The 19499-nt window shown below is 41.4% G+C and overlaps 1 protein-coding gene across 1 annotated transcript in view; it reads left to right on the plus strand.

Moving 5' to 3' along the window:
- The first annotated feature begins 5863 nt into the window (after positions 1-5863).
- Positions 5864-19499, plus strand: part of TRPC7 (transient receptor potential cation channel subfamily C member 7) — a 76118-nt gene continuing 62482 nt past the window's right edge. Inside the window, 2 exon segments of the mRNA XM_010399836.3 lie at positions 5864-5932; positions 13402-14179. Of these exon segments, the coding sequence (XP_010398138.2) occupies positions 5931-5932; positions 13402-14179 (780 nt within the window). The 5' untranslated portion in view covers positions 5864-5930.

Raw genomic sequence — 19499 nt, forward strand, 5'->3', positions numbered from 1 at the left:
CACTTCTATAAACAGCAAAGAGTACACAGCCAGTAAAGTCTCACACAGAGAATAAAGAACTGACACTGCTGTTAAAATGAGCATTAAAAAATACATTTACAGTATTTACATACAGTACTCTGCAGCCGAGATATGTACAGAAGACATGATTAGAAACATCACTGTCTTTGGCCTTGACAAAACCTACTCATAACTTTTAGAAGGAAAGCAGTCTTTAATATAAGGAAGGGAACTGTTACATTTATTAAAAGAAAATAACAGAATTTCTATATTTCCAGTTTAAACTCCAGCTTTATAAACTGTAAATCCTTTTTTTTTTCTGTATTTGTAACTTTATAATGGCAATGCGGTTCTATGAGAAATGAAACATGTTTACTTGTATTCTAGAGTTTCTTCTGATTCAGGAGTTAACTGTCCAATTTATTAACAGAAACCCATTTTTTTCACATGTAAGGATCATGCCCTTATAATGAGAAAAAATTGCATCAGATCTGATTACCATATAAATTGTTCTTGAAATAAAGTGGATTAAAAGAAATAAGTTCTTGTCAGACCAATCATATTGCTGTTAGTATCTTAAATGAACCCATCATTTTATTCCCCTGCTGCTCCTTTTATCTGAGGGTTATCACTCTTCATGATCACTTTTTTCTTTGTTGGGGGTAGACTGCTGCTAGTCTTAGTAAAGTTATCCTGAAGCAGTTAGGTCAGTAAAAGAAGTTTCAAGAGAAAAAAAAAGGCACTGAAGTGAATAAAACTGTCTTCAATATAAAGGTTCACAGCTAGACAGAGAGTGAGTAATAAAAATGTATTCTGCTTATTATGTTTTCTAATGTGAGGAGACTTTGGCATTTATTTCACATTTTTATGTGGAAAGATATTAGATGAGATTGTACAGCCAACAGGGTTACTATTCATAGATACCGTTGTAAGCTGCCAGTCATCACAGCCAATAGCTCTGGAGAGTGGAAAATTCATGAGATGGTGGAAATAATATAAAGATGCCAAGCAATATTTTGCCCTTCATCCCCGGTTCAAAGCTGGTTCAGGTGGGTACCATTCCAGAAGTAATTAGGAATACATATCATAGATATTGGAATTACCTTCTTGAATTGTCAAAGCTTACACAGGATGAGGCTATGTACAAACATCTAGAGGGATAGTAGTAGTGGGATGTTGGTACAACTGGTTCTGTGTGGGCTTGGTAGAAAATTCAATGTGCTTTTGGTTGCCCATGACGAGTTTGAGCCCTTCCTCCTTCCCCACCTTTCTTCATTGGCTTCTCCAAAAGCACAGCAGAACTCTGCTGCTTCTTTCCTGGTCCTTTGGTTGTTGTTTCAGGTCTGGGGAACAGGAGCAGGGAGCAGTGCAAAAAACTGGGAAAAAAGAGATGGAATCCTACCAAGCTTGTTCGTACTCTTAATGCTTTTTTCTTTATTGTTTATATTTTAGCTGAAGTGGGTTGAAATGTTGGGGCTTAACACATGCATATTTTTGAAGGAAGGACCAAATCAAGTTTATCAGTGACTAAACAATACAGTAGTGTCTGGACAAAATGATTTATCAATGGTAATGACAAAACGTTTATCAAGAGAAGCAAAAATTCTTCCAACAAATCATTGAACTTCCTTTTGTCTTCTTGTTTGAGCTGGTTGGGACAGCAGTTAAGGGGTGGAAATGATTAAGCGACAGGAGAAATTACTCTGATGAGTAACTGGGCAATTAACTACTCCTAAATCAATAAAATCTTTACTATCACGATTTCTAACTTTTTTTTCCCATTTAATTTAAGCTTTCTCCCCAATAATCTTTCTTCAGACTTTTTGTGGTGATGCACGTGTAACTGAAACACCACACATAAGCAAACAAAAGTAGACTTTTGTTTAAGATGAATATGTTGCAATTCTCTTCCTTCAATATGTCTGGGAATACAGTAATATTTGAGGATAAAGAATACTGAGCCCAAGAAGAACTGAAAAACTTTCAAAACTACAAACCTTGAGAGAAAGTTTGAAGTCTCAATATTCATTCAATGTCATGACATAACTATACAATTCCATGACTTCTAAAATTGCTTAATTGTTTCCATGTTTTTCATTCTGCAGAGAAATATGCACTTGCTTGGTTTTCCTAGGATGCAACAGTTACCATGTGTTTTCTTTGGTCAAAGGCACGGGTGAGATGAAGAAAATAACAACTTGATTCTTTCATACAATAATTGTTCTTGCCCCCAGTGAGGCAAGAACATTTTTGGTATACTCTACAAGAGTGCAAATATTTGATGATTTCAAGGAAAAAGCCCACAAATTCTCTATAATTTTTTAGTCAATATGACTGTAGTCAGAAGAGTTTTGTATAATATTAGAAATAGATTTCTCAGCACACTCTTTTCATAGGAAAGCGTTGCAATAGCAAAATGCAAAGTTAATCACGATGAAAGGCAACTTGCAGAAGTTCAGAACCTTCTGCTAAATGCCTTTTAAAAGAACCAAGTGTAAGATCTCATGATTCTGAAGCTGTGGGTTTCCACTGATTCTGAGCTGTGCATACCAGAAACCTACAAGAGTACTTTGTACACTTTTAATGTGCCTTGATAATAACAAACTATGGACTTCTCAGTCCCCTTTTTCCCTCTCACTTTGTTTGCTTCGCATGTTAATCTGGCATAATTAATTGCAATTGGGAGTGCTGTCAGTATTTTATCAGCTGCAGATTTATGGAGTGGGTAAGCTGTTGATTATTAAGATTATTAAGAAGGTCCTCCTGATAACTGAGTGCTAGACATTGCTGGGGCTTTAGGGGTTTACGATTGGTTCTTGCTGTTTGGTTTTTTTAGTAAAGGGGGAAAAAAAGATATGAGCACAAAAATAGAAATGGTGAATGTTTTCCAGTGAAGCTACAGCTCTAAAGGATCAGGACATGTAATTGCAACTGTGCAGACACATGGTGCAGCGATACAGTACATCGATTCCATACCTTAATATTTTCCAGGATATATGCAGGAGAAAGATTACATATATTTGGTCAAATCAATTCCATGCTCAATCCTAAAATTAATATTTTTCAGATGACCTGGCAAAACTGTGTATGACTAAGATAAATGAAAAAAAGGCTGCTTTTGTCTAACCTCCATTTTCCATCTACCCTGTTAAAAACCCAAAGAAGTGAAAAAATTGACCTTTTGCAAGTATTCCCAAGCCTTAGAAATGAAATATAAATGAACAGTTTTAATGTAAGAGCCTATAAACACATCTGATTCTTAATTAGTTTGTTATGGTGACAGACAAGTCAATGGCAGAAAAAGGAACCCTGAAGAAGAGTTTCACTGTCATGGTTTAACCCTGGGTGACAACTCATCCCCACACAGCTGCTCATTCACTCCTGTCCAGGGGGATGGGGGAGAGAATCAGGAGGGTAAAACAGAGAAAATTCATGGGTGCAGAAAAAGACAGTTCAATAGGTAAAGCAAGAACCACACATGAAAACAACCCCCAAAACCAGGAATTTATTTACCACTTCCCATAGGCAGGTAGCTGTTCAGCCATGTCCATGAAAGAAGAGCTCCATCCCACATTACCATGGCTCGGGAGGACAAACTCCACTCCAAACATCTCCCACTTCCTCCTTCTTCCTCCAGTTTTCTATGCTGAGAATGATGTCACACAGTATGGAATGTCCCTTGGGTCACCTGTCCTGATTGTGCCCCATCCCAGTTTCTTATGCACCCCCAGCCCCCTCACTAGGGGTGCACAGCGGGAAGCTGGAAAGGGCTGGACTCCGTAAGCACTGCTCAGCAGTAACAAAAACCATCCCCTAATTATTGACAGTTTCCAGCCCAAACACAAAACACACCCTCATACTTGTACTGTGAAGAAAATTAACTCTACCCCAGCAAAAACCAGAACCCAGATGAGTACCAAGATACTATGAGGGCTATTTTTTTTGCTTTGGGAAAGATTTGTCCAAAAGCAAGAGAGATATAGATCTTACCCCAAGCTGTGTTTGCTACCCAAAGCAGACATTTGTGTCTTTGCATCATCATATCATTTCAAAATTATCTCAACAGCATAAGTGAGTATGTTGCTGTGGAGTTTTTCTTTTGTTTTATTATATTTTATTTTCCAGTCTGCACAGGTTGTCTCTTCCCACATAGTGCTGTTCTCCCCTGAGCCTGGTAACATCCACATCCTTCTCATATGTCGGCCGATACGGGCCCTCATTAATATCTAAGTGAACTTCAAGAAGCCCTAAATAGGGCAAGACCAAAGTAATCGCTGTGTTTTACAGAACAGGAGGTACTGACAGTGTCAAAGCAGAGTGCAGTGAGCCCTGCAGGTCTGGCTGCTGCCCGTGATCATTAGAGGTTAATACTCTCTCCCCCTTATTCAAGACGAAACCTCTCAGTGGGAAAGGCACCCTCAGTACCCTCCTCACAGCTGTGAGTACAGCTCAGGCTGGTGAAACTAACTTCATTGCCCAAGGATGTGGGATGAAAGTCCTGCATCAGCCACCTGTAAAGGTTTCTGAAAGGCATCACCTGGGATGCTTTTCTAGTGCCACTGCAGAAGCCACACCAAGCTCTCCGTGGCCCTTGCCAAAATGGTCAGCACCCTCAGGTGCTTCAATCAAATAACATCCTCAGCTGATTACACAGATCTGAGACTGAAAGATGTGAAAAATCTCCTCTTAATCAGTGTTCTCACTTCGTGAAGTGCTGTGAGGGGATGGCAGAAGGCGAACTTGGTGCAAATCATCATTGTGCCATCCTCCCATGTGTGCTGTTCAGAGACCTCTGGGCCATCTCCCACCATCATCTCTCCAGGCAAAGGGTTTCCTCTGGGCTTAAACTCCCAGAGGCACAGCAGGTGAGACAGGGTGGCATTATATGGTAATTGAAATGGGGTGTATGATGAGGTGGGGATCCCTGCACACAGGTAAGGTAAAGCAGGTGGGCAGGGGAGTTGCACCAGTGGGGAAGGACACAGAAGGTCATGGACTTGTAGAGGCCTGTGTGACTGGAGCTTCATGGGAGGCAGTGGGAGCATCCTGGGGGGTGATCAGGAGAAGAACACCTGCTCTTACCACTTGGAATGGGGTGCAGAATGATGCCCCAGTGCTCCTGGATGCAGCTTGAAGTTGTTCTGGCAGCTCTCCTCTGCCACGGAAGGGAGGGGATTCATTGAATTGACTGATTATTTTGCATGTCGGTTTCACTCTCCCTTTCCTTCCACTCCTGGCACACACATACACACACGCCTTCTCTGCTACCTCCTAAAAGACAAAATCTCCTAGGTAAGGGACCAGACAATCTCAGCCTGGGCACGGCAGATGGGGAGAAGCGGCTCCAACCACTCCCAGCAGAGGGGTGGCACAGCCGGATGAGGCAGGAGTGTGGCATGTGAGGGGAAAACCCCCGACGGAGCCCCCCACCCGTTGGGCAGCCTGCAGGCAGCCCTGCCCTCTCCAGGAAGGTTCTCTCGCCACGCCTGCTCTGGGGCAGCCCTTGGGTACTCGTCCACCTCCGGCTGAGAAGGGGGCGCTCCCAAAACAGAATCGAATCCACACCTACAGGAGGACAACGGCGTGGGAAGAGGGGGAGGGAAGACGGGGAGAACAACGCAACTCTCATGCCAACCTCGCAGCCGGCTCTTCCTGCAGGAAGCGAATCCCGGGAGCTCCCGGGGAGCTCTGCCCCAGCAGCGCCGAGGGGATAAGGATGAGACGCCTCCTCGCCCGAGCCAGCGGCGGCTGCAGCACCGCGGACAGCGGCCGGCCCGTGCGGCCGCGCTGAGCGCTTCAGCACCGCGGACAGCGGCCGGCCCGTGCGGCCGCGCTGAGCGCTTCAGCACGCGGACAGCGGCCCCGCGGACATGGGCGGCCGCGCCCGCCCCGCGCCCCGGCACTGAAGCGGAGCCGGCCCCGACGCGCACATGTAAGATGCTGACCGGGGGTGGTGCCCTGCCCGAGCCGTTCTCCTCTCAGCTCCTTTAAGAAGCGCCCTGGCTCTGATGCCGCTCCTTACTTAGGCGCTGGGAAGTTTTGTGGGGGTTAGAGACGTGTCGGGGCGACTCGGTGTCCTGAGAGCCTGAGGATGGGCTGGTGAGAGTGAGGCGGGTTGGCTGCGTGTGGCAGTGGTTTGGCTTTTTACTCTTGGAATCTGTGCTTGGTTTCAGTGTAACGCAAAGGGCTTGTTGTTACCAGCCACATGGTTTGGAGCCACGCTGTTGTCTTCTTTGTAGTTGGGTGAGATCTGTAAGGGGTTTCTTTTCGTGAAAGTAGTGTGGTCAAGGTGAAAAAAATTTACAAAAAAAAAAGTGAACGGGGACACTGTATCATGCCTGTTGCAGCTTGCAGGGTCTAATGGTTGTCAGGAGTCCTTCTGTCCACGTTGTTTCCTGTCGAGAGATACCTATGAAGTGAGCATTGAAAAGGGTGCATCAGTAGGGAAAAACGAAATACAGCGAGAACAGAGATTACTAGTTCTTTTCAAAGCTTTTCTTTCTCTTTTTAATAGAACTGCTTGTTGAAAATCAGCGTTACACTGCCCCCTGCTTGAAAAATTACAGATTTTTCGTTGCTCTCATCACTAGTAAAAATTTATGAATGAACAGGTATTTCTCTGTTGTGTTCTCACTATGATCTGAGCCTGAGTTTTGAAGCACTTCAACAGTGAGACTGAATTATTCCTAGTTCCCAAAGCCAGATTGAAATAAAGGAAAAGTAGAACTCATTCTTTTCATGACAGTTCATTTGGTGGTCAAACATATTAATGAATGAACAATGGGAGAGAATGTAAAAATAGCCTTATTTTTGGTACACCTATTTTATGTGTTCTGTGATAAATTTGCAATAACTAGCCAACTTCACAACTATAGATTAAAGGGAAACAAGGAGGGATGGAAGGAAAAAAAAGTAACCTAGTATTTATTTTATAACACAAGAAGAACTTGAATAAAAGAACAAAGGTGACTATTTTTCAGTCGCTCCTGCTGTAAAAGTCTTCTGTTGGTCCATGACATTGCTTTGGGATGGGAAAGAAAATGCTGATGATTAGTGTATAAGAAAGAGGAGGGCGAGACAGCTGAAAAGCAGTGGATGTTTTTTTCTGCAAGATAGCTGGTAGAAAGCCAAATTCCACTTCCTTTTTTTTCAAACCACAAGACAGAGCCTCCTTTCTAAAAGAGATCAGGGAGGATTTGAAAATGTAGATACTGGTAAAGATTTGGTGGTCTGTCCTAAATGTTTCTTGGCTGTTGTCCTCAGACCTTGTGCTTCATGACATGAAGATGTTGAAAGTGTTTGTGTGTGTCATTGATCAGCATTTTTTAATGGCATGAGAGGTCTGGTTTGTCTTCCTGAACATTCTCATGCTGCCATGCCCTAAAGGGATTTGAAAAGGTGTGGTTTTGCTGACTGCTCCTGTAATTCTACAAGGAGAAAGATCTGTTTCCAAATTTTTGTTTTATCTGTATGAGCAGTGGGAATGATGGGGAGGGGATATTGCTTCCTGCTACTGGTTTGTAGGGCTATGCTGCAAATGAATGGATATCTACCTGCATAGGCTAAAAAATTCTATTAATTACATCTAAAAATCTATTATTAAAAAAATCTAATAGTACATCCTAGACATGTACTCAACTTTTCATGTAGGAGAATGGTCACATTGCTGACAGTATTGAATTGGGGTTTTCAATGTTGGCCACAATCCAAGAATAAATGAAGTGGCACTTCAGCTTTTCAAAGCATAGAAAACTTCAGAAAAAGCTGCTGTCCATCAAGGCAGCCATCCCAAATTATACTGAGTCTGTTTACATAGTAAATCAGCAATATGGGAAAAAGGATACTTAAAAGTCTTGTCTTACAGGAAAAAAACCTTGATTTAAGGTAAGATTTAGAAGGCTGATCAAGATATTGGAGAAAAAGGGGATATCAGAGGACTCTGGTAATACAAGTCCGTGCAGCATTTGGAATAGCCAGAGTAGCCTATTGCATACAGGATAATAAATGTATGCAGTTGTGTTCAGTCTGCACTCCTCTGAAGTCTGGAGTATACTTCAAAATAAGTTGCAATTTTTAATTAAAAGATTAAACATCCTACTGTTTTTACTCCGAACAATTTGAATTACTCTTTTAAATGGATTGATTTCTATATCAATTTGTGTTTGCTTTTAGAACCCAACTTCCTTGGTTTTTGTTCGTGTTTATAGCATGTCTTGGCTGGCCAGGTTTTCTGTGTGGAACTAAGGGTTAACAGAGAAAAATGGTCCATTTGATGTATAAGAGCTGTGTCAATTCCAAAGAGGCCTCAGGGAGTCTGCAGCCTTTATGTGCCCTGATTCTTTTCAGAAGTATTGATGTAAGTAGAAAGAAAAATAATAAGTAAAGTGTCAATTTGACAGTTTCTGAGGCTCTGCAGGAACCGAGGGCAGTGCTTTCAAAATGGCTTTCAGAAACTGAAATTTTCTTTTCAACAAGGCAGAGGCAATGTCTCATCAAAGCCTGCTCTGATGGGTGCTTACAGAGCTTATAGAGCATAGTAATGGTTACATATCTGAAGACTCTTCTGTAGTTTCTGGACAAAGAGGGCCATTGAAAGGGCACAGGGAGACTCCTGCCAACCTCTCTCCACTTAGGGAAAGCAAACCCAAAGTGTAGTCAGAGCCCATAAGTTCCTAAAGCTGCCTTTGTAAATGTCCTGCTCAATTTTTAGGCTTAAAGACAAGTAAAGGTTGACATCACTTGAGAATTCCAGAATTGCTGCAGTTCCTAATACCTATTGATTTCAGTATCTTTTATAGACTTCAGATGTTTTAAAAACTCAAGCAGGTACTATTCAGCCTCTCCTATACACTTTTAAAACTCTGGTTCAAAGTCATCTGTAAGAGCTCCAATTCAGCCTTTTAAGGCACTTGGGCCTTTGAATATTTTCTCCAAGCCCCAGCTCCAGGTGGTAGCCCTGCCCTTCCATAGGTTTTTGTGTGGGACTAGAGAGGCAGCAGAAGGTCTTGAATGGCAGAGTCGGGAGCACTGTGGAAAGGAGGGTCAGGGAGAGGCCATTTGCTGGAATAAGCTCGAAATGAAGCAGTTCAACTTCTTTCCTATGTCCACCCTGTCCTACACATCAGCACTCAGACCAGTTAAGAGAGTGTGGTTGAGGAAAAAAAAGCAGAGTTTCAGCTTCAGTGTGTTTCCAATGCCACCACGTTAAGAACAAATGTCATGTTATGCCATGTTCCCCTCTCAGACACTGAGTGTCTCAGCACCAAGTACTGTCAGAGCCAATTGCAAGGACCTGCTCTTAGTCACTTTAATTAGAAACTGAAACACTCCCACAGGAAGATTTGTTATGAGCTAAATCACCTTTCAGAAAGAGCTGTTCTTCTCCACTCCCCACAGGAGTCCAGACATCTTGTGGCTCCCACAGCCATGGAAAGCTGGATGTGCTTTGCTGCAAGCGGTACTCAGGCCCTGAAATTTTTTATTTTCATTTCCCAGACCATTTTCTCTCCAACAGCACTGCATGCATTGGCATCCTTTCCTAGAAAACACAGTATTTAACTGCAGTGCCTGATGAGTTTGATCACTAGTTGTCTCAATAAAATATGCAAATACAGTCATTTCAATCCAAAGCACCTTTGAAGAAAAATGGTAAGATAAATGCAATCAAGTTACAATTACTTTTAGTAAGAAAGCACATTACACACGCTCAGTAAATATGATTAGTTCTAAATCTGCCTGTGTGTAACTGAAAAGCAGAACAGAACAAGGTGCTGAGTGCAGTTGTGACATTGCAGTAGGGTTCAGTTTCCAAGAGCTTCAGCTGCTGCATACTTCACTCTTTGCACTACTGCTTCTCTTGTCATGATTCAGTGCTCAGGTCAAGCATAATTGTAACTTTTTTTTCAGAACAGGGTTTGATAGCTGAGCATTTCTAATGAAATTATTCAAAGTTAAAAGTGTAATTTTTTATTCATCTCTACATCTCTATAAAGATGGTAAAGTATAATAGCTGAGATATTGATCTCCTCTGCTGATGGCCAAGATGGGGGGGGTCATAATTCATCTGAGGTGAAGCCCTCTGAATGATGGTGCTCTTGCCCTTACCTGCAGGGAGTGTAGATCAACTCTGTGCTGTAGGGAAATCCCTGCAGAACATTTATTTCAGGATAAATATTGGATAGTCATTATCTCTTTGAAGAGCAGGTGTGCTTTCCTGTTTCCTCTTTTTCTGATGCAATTTCTGTTTTTAGAAACTGTGTATGAAACCAGTGTTCTCTCTGAATTGAAGAAAGTGAAATGAAGGTCCTTTGTTTTTGGCACGTTATTACATATACAACAAACAGGTGTGAATTAGCTCTAGGCCAAACTCTAACCTCTTTTGCAGGCAAAAATCTTAGAACTAGGCCAACAGCAAAATTTTATGTGGGTTTATGTTTACTTTGGGTGTGATTATAAGGTTATCTGTCCAATCAATCTGGGTTGTCCTTCAGAGGTAATAACATACCTAAAGAGAAAAGTTTTTCTAACAAAAAAAAGAATAAAGTATCAAGAACTGTTCTTCTACATCAGGGAAAATATCTAATAGATTTGTCACTGTTGAAAATTATAGATATTTCTGAGTTTCTTCCAGTATTGACACTTAAGTATAACAACAAACATAAGGTTGCCAAATATCTTACTGTGCATGGGTTTGGATATCAGAAAAGCCCAGTGGAATTCCTCCAGCTTGAAGCAGCTAATAAAATTAATTGTCCTAAAATATTCATGCATGTGCAATGCTCCTGCACTCAAGGGTGATCACTGAGCACCTACCAGAGCTGAACTGGTTTCCACGTGATCCCAGAAATGATGGCTTAAGTCATCACCAGCTCATCCTTTCAAGTTGCTTAACATTTTAAAAGATTTAATTCAACATTCAGGAGCTCCCAAGGCTGTAAATGTGCAAAGTGCTTTCTGGTTCTGTAACTCCCCATTTAACAAAGTCACAGCTGAGAAGTGTTTATTTGCATGTATAGTCCTTGCTTGAACTCAGCAAGGTTTCACTACATGTTTAAAACTTAAATGCTGTCCTGAATAGCTAAGGACAGGAGCTCCAGTTTAAAGAAGCACTTGTGCATATGGTTAAAAACTTCATTTTAACCACATGTTGCTCCTCCTGGCATCACTGGAACTGCTTCTGAGATGAAAGCTAATTGCTGAGGAAAATATATGTATGTATGCATATATGTTTCCAAAATTTGGACTCCACTGAAACCAATGAAACTTAAAATTTTGACTTCAAAGGGTCCCCAAATTTACCCCAGGCATTTTTCTGCTTTAGGAAACTCTGTATCTCTGTCAGATGTTAATTGCATACTTTATTTATTTAGATGTTATTGTTTTCTCTTATAATGAACTTCATGCAGTCTAGGGAATTAATTCACTTAACCGTATCTCCTTCATTATTCTTGTATCCCTCATTTCTGTGTGCTTCTTCAACTTCAAACCATGTTGGAAGGAAATAGTTTTAAGATTCATACAGCACTTTACCTCTCTGTGGAGCCTGAGATGTTCAGTTCCTACTAGCTTTTATTAAGTTGTTACACTGATGCATCAAAGCTTAGGAGGAGAGATTCTCAATTACGAACCTCTTTTTCAACCTTGTGTGGTCACAAATTTGATTTCTTAGGATTTGTTTACATTTTAATGTAACTTCTAAAAAATTGCTGTAAAATTTGTTTGAAACTCTTCAGTACTAGCTTTCTGTTCCACATCAGTACAAAAGCAATGAATTAAAATGATAGATACCTGTGTATATGTTAGTTCCATAAGAACAGCTACCTTGAGAATTTCTGTGTCTCAGATCTTTAGGTATTTTGGGTTTCTGATAACCCTGTGTTTTACCAGGTTCTTGCTGCTTCCTTTACTCCTTTGTTACCTGTTCTTGAAGGCAATGCATCTACTCCACTTTGTCTCCTGGCACAGTTCCCTCTCATCACTCACTGCAGCATTTTCCAACTTCTGTAGTATTTCTTCAGAGCAACACATGAACTTTTCATTGACTGAAGGTCATAACCGACTTGGAGAACAGATGGAGTGTGGAAGGATGAACCTTTGCCACCCACTGAGCATTAACACCTGCTTATTTGTTACATCTGTCCACTGCAGCTCAGAGGCTCCTGAAGATTTTACCCAAGTGATTTAGGACTTGCTATTGGCCTGAGTGCAAATGCTGTCTGTGAAAGAGGTGTTTTTACATTTTTACTCAGGCTGCACATTCTATGGGCTTTGGATGGCAATTAACTCTGCATGCTTAGACTCTAAAAGACACTATGAATTTGCTGAAATTCTGCTGCAATAAAATTTTAAAGAAGAGCAACATTGAGAGCACTGAATGCAAAGTGTGAATGTTTTAAAGGCACAAATACATTTAGGATCTCAGTTAATTTCATACAACAGTGTGTTTTCTCACCCATGAGCCCAATTGCACATAGCATAGCTTTCTTTGGGACTTCCAGAGAAGGTGGAATAAGAATAGTTTGTCTTCATCTCACCAGCTCCAAGTGAAGGGCATTTCAGCCACGTAATCAGTGGGGAAATTAATGACGCTTTTCTCCTGCCCTCTGTTTGTGGTGAGAGATCTGTATCTTGTCTTTCTGCAGTAGCTCTCTAAAAGGTGCTTACTTGGGGACTGATGTGACACTACATCAAGAGTTATTCCTGTGTTTTTCTAGACTCTCCCCTGAATCTGGGTACTTGTATTTGGCGTAGCTGCCAACTGTATTTCACTAAGAAATTAGATAGATCATTATTAAACTGCTCTAGATCAGGAAACAGAAACATGGTATTATGTACCATGAAAAAAAGCAGGGAATGAATAAGTGGCTTGCTTGTACCAGCTGAATCTTAGCAGAATATGCAATATAATTATCCTTGTTATCACATGTTTAAAATTAGAAACATGGTTTTTAACTTTATGGAACATAGTTTATTGGCCTGATCCAAGGTCTATTGACAGGAGAGAGTCCGGCTAACTTTCTTTAGGGCTTTTGCCCTCAAGGACAAAATTCAAGAAGAGTAATTCAGAGAAATAATGTCCTGTGTATATGAATCCTAAATATGATGTAATGAAATTCTAAACAATACAAATGGAAAATTATGTGTTCAAGCATTTCTTTTTCTATTTATCAAGTCAAGAATATGCTGAGTATCCTTGTTGCAATCGGAAAGGGTGAACAAATCACAGGAGAGCTTGTCTTTTGTTCAGAAGCTAATCTTCATTCCACATGTGTCCTAAACAATTATTAGTAACTGGCTCAGGCCAGATCTGGTCACAATGACACATTTCCAACCTTATTTCAGGTTCTGTGAAATTATGACTCTGCCAGAGTATAACCAACATTCCTTTCTGGTTTTCTGCAGGTTGAGACACAGCAATTCTAAAGACATGCATCGGAGGCACGCGACCCTTCGGGAGAAGGGCCGGCGCCAGGCCATCCGTGGCCCTGCCTACATGTTCAACGAGAAAGGCACCAGCCTCACTGCAGAGGAGGAACATTTCCTCGATTCTGCAGAATATGGCAACATTCCTGTTGTGCGAAAAATGCTGGAGGAATCCAAAACCTTGAACTTCAATTGTGTCGATTACATGGGACAAAATGCCCTCCAGTTAGCGGTAGGGAATGAGCATCTGGAAGTGACAGAGCTGCTCCTCAAGAAGGAGAATCTCGCTCGAGTCGGGGACGCACTTTTGTTAGCCATCAGCAAAGGATACGTGCGCATTGTCGAAGCAATATTGAACCACCCAGCCTTCGCACAAGGACAGCGTCTCACACTCAGCCCTCTCGAGCAGGAACTGAGGGATGATGATTTTTATGCTTACGATGAAGATGGAACTCGGTTCTCCCATGACATTACCCCCATCATACTTGCTGCCCACTGCCAGGAGTATGAAATTGTTCACATCTTACTTCTAAAAGGCGCACGGATTGAAAGGCCACATGACTATTTTTGCAAGTGCAATGAATGTATGGAAAAGCAGAAGAAAGACTCCTTTAGTCACTCTCGCTCAAGAATGAATGCCTACAAAGGACTAGCCAGTGCTGCTTATTTGTCTCTGTCCAGTGAAGACCCTGTCCTTACTGCTCTAGAGCTTAGCAATGAATTGGCCAGACTAGCCAACATTGAAACTGAATTTAAGGTAACTCACCACTGTGCCTTTTTCCTTGGGCTGAGAGTGTTCAGGCTATTGTGTGGTTTACATGTTTGATCAAATTTTGGGTTGCTGTTTGAGGGGTGGGGGAGTAAGAGAGACTGGCAGAGACTGACAGGTGTGTTAGCTATGCACAGAGTCAGACCACTGTCATTCTCCAGTTCATAAATGCTTGGAACTGAACATTGCATATTACAGCAGAAGCTTAAGTTTCTGTGTTGCACACTGGGATTGCTGAGAATCTCTAGCTGGCAGCAGGAATAAAAATTAGATTATTCCAAAAATGGAGACTCATTTTTTGTAAAAAAGGTAAGTCTTTTTAATTGAGCAATCTATTTCAGAGGCAGAGTTCTAGAGGCTGTTTTAAGAATCCAGTACATCTAGTTCTGCTACAATGATAAAAGGTATAAATCAAGACATTTTGGTCCTCTGTAAAATAATTTAAACTGCATTGCCTCTTAATGTTTTGCTGCTGCAACTATACATGATGAATTTCACGAAAAACAGGAAAAGAGAAACAATCAATAAATTGTTATGAAGTTTATCATCATGCCAAATACAGCAGTGTGGCTTGTGGAACTCTCTTACAAGTTATTTGAGATTTCCATTATCATAATGAGTTTGTAAATGTCCAATGCCATTTGCAGTATTTCTCTAAGTCATTTACATGACATAAAGGGCATTTTCTTCCTTTCTAAAATAAACTAGTCATTAAACCCATCATTTTCAGTGGCTCAGCCATCAACATAAGGCTGTTCTCTGACTTATGGCTATTGTGCAGCTACAATCATGATCAGTGACTCTGGGGTAATAAAGTCCACGTTGTGAGTACACTGGGGTAGGATGCTCACCAGGAATCCATGATTTCCAATTTGGAAAACTATTCATGTGTTAAAGCATCTATTTCAGGATTTGTGGCTCTATACTACGAAGGCCTAGGGAGGAGACCATCCCCCTGCACTGGGCACTGGGGAGGCCGCCTTGAATCCTGGGTTGGTTTTGGGCCCCTCACTCCAGGAAAGACATTGAGGTTCTACAGCAGGTCCAGAGAAGGGCAAGGGAGCTGGGGAAGGGTCTGGAACAGAAGTCTGATGAGGAGCAACTGAGGGGGCTGAGCCTTGAGAAAAGGAGGCTCAGGGGGCACCTTCTCACTCTCTACAGCTCCCTGAGGGGAGCCAGGTGGGGGTTGGTCTTTTCTCCCAGGTAACAAGCAACAGGAGAAACAGCCTCAAGTTGTTCCCAGGGGAGGTTTAGACGGGATATTAGGAAAAATCTCTTCACAGAGAAGGGGGTCAAGCCCTGGGAGAGGTTCCCCACAGAAGTGGCTGAGTCACCAATCCTGAAGGGATTTAAGAGATGTGTAGATGTGTCACTTGGGGACATGGCTTAGTGGTGCCCTTGGCAGTGCTGGGTTTACAGCTGGATCTTAGAGGGCTTTTCCAACCTAAATGGTTCTATGAATCTATGCTCTCCAATTGAAAAGTAAGAAGAAAACATATTCTCGGGCTTTAAAACACTTTAGTAACCCTCAAACAGGAAAAAATTCCCAAACCACTGAGATCTCTGGGCAATAAAATCAGGGTAAGATTTTGCAAACTCTTTTTCCTCATTTCTATCAGAATGCAAGGACACAATAACTTGAAGGGGAAGTTTCATTTGGATTCAGTCTCAGTGAAGCAACCTCACTGGGCTCAGTGAATCCAACTGCTTGCTCCAGTGTGAAGCCATTAGGCTCATGCCCACACTTAACAACATTAATATCTCATTAATGCTCCAGCTTCTTCTCATAGAAAACTATGTATTGAGTGGAGCATGAGCAGCCTCAGCATTGCATGCCTGTCAGTCCTGGTAAGTGTCTTGCCACAGAAGAGTAAATGTTTCTACCAGAATCCTTCCTTTTGTTCCTGGAGCTGCCAGCAGCATCAATACTGGCACTGGCAGGTACACAAATCCTCCAGGAGCAAACCAGCAATCAAATGCTGAAGAGTTTCATGGTGGTTATATCTCTGCACTGGCAAATGGATGGGAATAAATCAATACCAGAAAAAACCCCAGCACATTAGAAATCATTTGCAAAATGACTGCATTTCCAGGTTTTCCATGTTCATTGTCTTATTGGAAGGTTCTGTGCAACACATCCATACATGTTAGTGAAGTACCTACCCCTACCATTAGTTTACTTCAAAGATTTCACATTCCTTTAGTGTATTAATTCTTCCAGAAATTAGAAATTTCTCAGGATTCCAATGTATTCTCACTGTAGCAAAAAAACCCCAGAGGTATGTATTTATGTAAAAATATTTATTCTTATTAACATAATCAGTGTGATGTGAAATAGGGTATTAATAAAACAGTGGGGGTTTTTTCACAGAACATGACAATTTAAGAATTTATTTTGAGGAAAGAACACAATTGCTGAAAATGTATTTAAGAAGCCCACAAATGAAGAAGATTTATGAAATTAGGCAAGTTGTAGAGGGCTTTCTTTGTGACTAAAATAGTACTTTCCCAGAATCTTAACTTGTTTGATTCCTAAAGTCCTATAATTAAAATTGGCTCAACAGATTTATAAAATGATCACTTTGGATTATTTAAGAACATTATTTAAAAATGATATGCAATTGCAGCAATACAGTTTTCAGGAGGTACAAAGAGTCCTTGAAACGGAAAGACACAAAATTTTAATAATGTAGGTGGACAAATAGTAATTTAGTAACCTCTAAAGAAACTCCTACCATGAGCTAATTAAAATATAAATGCAGTGCCTCTTGCCTGCTGCTTGCTGCCCCAAATCTCTTATGCAATAGCACCTTTCAGCACCTCAAAATGAGAAGCCAATACATGTGCTATGTTTTTAGAGAACATGAATTTTTTTAAGCAAGTTGCCTCTTTGTACAGAGAAATGTGAAACAAAACAGCCACATGAACCACTTTAAAGGAGAAAACTTGTGTTACCTGTGGTTGGCCAGTTTATCCATTCTTTTGGTTTTTTACAATGGCAGAAGCTGAATAGATTTTTTCTCACTCTAAATTGCTAAGATTCAGTAATATGCTGCAGATCTGATGAAACAGCTTTGCAAAACATTCCCCAGAAAAGTTTTCATATTAATTGGAGAAAAAAAAATGCTGTGAAATATGTAGTCCATTAATCCAGACATAAGTAAGGCCCTTTCCCCAAAGTAAAATGAAAAATAAGGAACCAATTGTTTCTATGAAAATACATGTAGGAATGGGGTGGGTGGGACACCCCTAGGAGATGGACTTCAGAAAAGAGAGAAGTGAACATCAGAGTCCCTGTGTATGTTTGCAGATCTTTATGCAAGGATATTCTCCTGTAGTGGAGGCAGCCCAAGTTGAAAAAATAACCTTAATGAAGCACTTTTTCAGTTTTGTATATCCCACTTGAAAGCTGAGAATTAAGAACCAGTTCATGACTGTCTCTCTGTTTCTAGTTTTCATTTTGTGTTTTAAAAAACCAAAAAAGCATCCACTGGAGCAAAGGCAGTAGAGATCAGGGGCTTCATTTAGTCCACAGGATGGGTCCCTTCATCTGTATTGCTCTTGGAAAAACACAGAAAGAGAGGATCCTGTGTGGACTGAAGGGTTCCAAGTGACCATGCTTCTGCAGAGTGTACGAACAACTGGGTGGGAAACTGAGGGGCACATCAATTAAAAAATCAAAAGTACAATTAAGACAGAAATATAGAACAAAGTTAATGTGGTTCGTAGTTTTCCACAAAGGGTGAAAAACAGACATTAGGCTAGTGATTAATATGTGAATCTGTTTTGAGGGAAAAGCATTTATTGTCAGCCTAGCAGAGCTAGGATCCCTCTAGTCCACACCGGAAGAATTCTCCTCTCTCATTCTCCCTTTTTTACTCAAAAACCCCATTGCTGTACATTCCAATTTCTTTAAAAGCTTGCAGATCTTGGACCTCAGTCATAAAGCAAAGAATCCTTCTGCCATCTACCAGAGGATTCTGTTTGTTCTGCTCATATAAATAACCCTTATGTCACTTGTAGTATGAATAACACAGCCAGGATTTGTCCATCTGAACCAGTGATCACCCCTGAGCCAGGCTGATGAGAATTGCTCTCCTCCTTGGTCCAGAGAAATCAATCTCCCTCATGTCAGCCTGGTGTGAAAGCATATGCAGATGTCTGCACAGTTGCCAGCTGTTCACAGCCAGGTGACTCATTTCGAAGACTGGAATATTAAAAGCAGAGTCAACAGAATCGTTTTTATATGTCCATCAAAAGCCTTAGGAGATTGAATTTCTAGCAACCAGCCTGCAGGAAATGCCCTTGAAAGTGTCTTTAATAGCAGCATCAGGCTTAATATTACTGTCCACATTTAGGAAACTGAGTGAAACGCACAATAATAGTTCTGTTTATTTTTCCTAAAGCAGTGTACTCCTGGCTGTGTACTCCTTTCTCTGGCGAGATCCCCCTCCACAGCCAGGACTGTTTTACAGCATTGCATGCTCTCAAATTAGACCACATACTTGTGTATGTCAGGAAACATCCTTGTGATGAAGTAAATCAGGCAATCCGGACAAATCAAATTAGAGACTTGCAAAGGAGGCTTAGGAAAGATCTCACCAACCATAAGCGGTAAATCAGATCTCAGCTCCTCTTGATTAAAATGTTACTAAAAGCAAGATCAAAATCACCACCTGGAAGACATATGGTGTGTGGTCTTTGTTTACTGCTCCCACCAACATTGTCAGGGTATTTACTACAGTGTAATGTTTTGTTTCTCATTCCCATGCTTCTTTGCTGTCGCTTTTCCGCTCACTGTTGTCTTTTCTCTAAAAGCTGCTGGGATCCAAAAGCAGGTCCTGGCAGTGAACCTGCTCTCATGTGCAGGTGAGCATCACGTCCAGGCTCAGCTGGCTGAGGGACTGCAAGTGGCTGTGGGATGGGTGGCTGGCAAGGCAGCAAGTCAAGCGTGTGGATGCCCGCAGGGATGTGCCTGCTGGGAGCTGCCTCTTGTTCCATTGGGGGCTGCAGTGATGCAAAGCAGCTGAGGCTCAAATCCCTGCATTCTCATGGTGTTCAAAGAAGAACAAAACAGCCCTTGAGACTCAATGGCTTGTAGCTGTTAGGGATGATCTGGCTGGCATTCCTCTTGCCTCAGTAAGTCAACTCCAACTTTTCTTCTGCCTAACTACAAATTGTTAACTTCACAGGATACGCTTAACTTAAACATCTTAAGGGAAATTACTTTGACAATTTTCTTGGTATTTCTGGCTCCATGCTGCATGGTGTTAAGAAAATCATTATTGGACTCTTGGTTTTTTGAAAT

The sequence above is a fragment of the Corvus cornix genome, chromosome 13, assembly GCF_000738735.6.
Source record: "Corvus cornix cornix isolate S_Up_H32 chromosome 13, ASM73873v5, whole genome shotgun sequence".
NCBI classification, from domain to species: domain Eukaryota; kingdom Metazoa; phylum Chordata; class Aves; order Passeriformes; family Corvidae; genus Corvus; species Corvus cornix.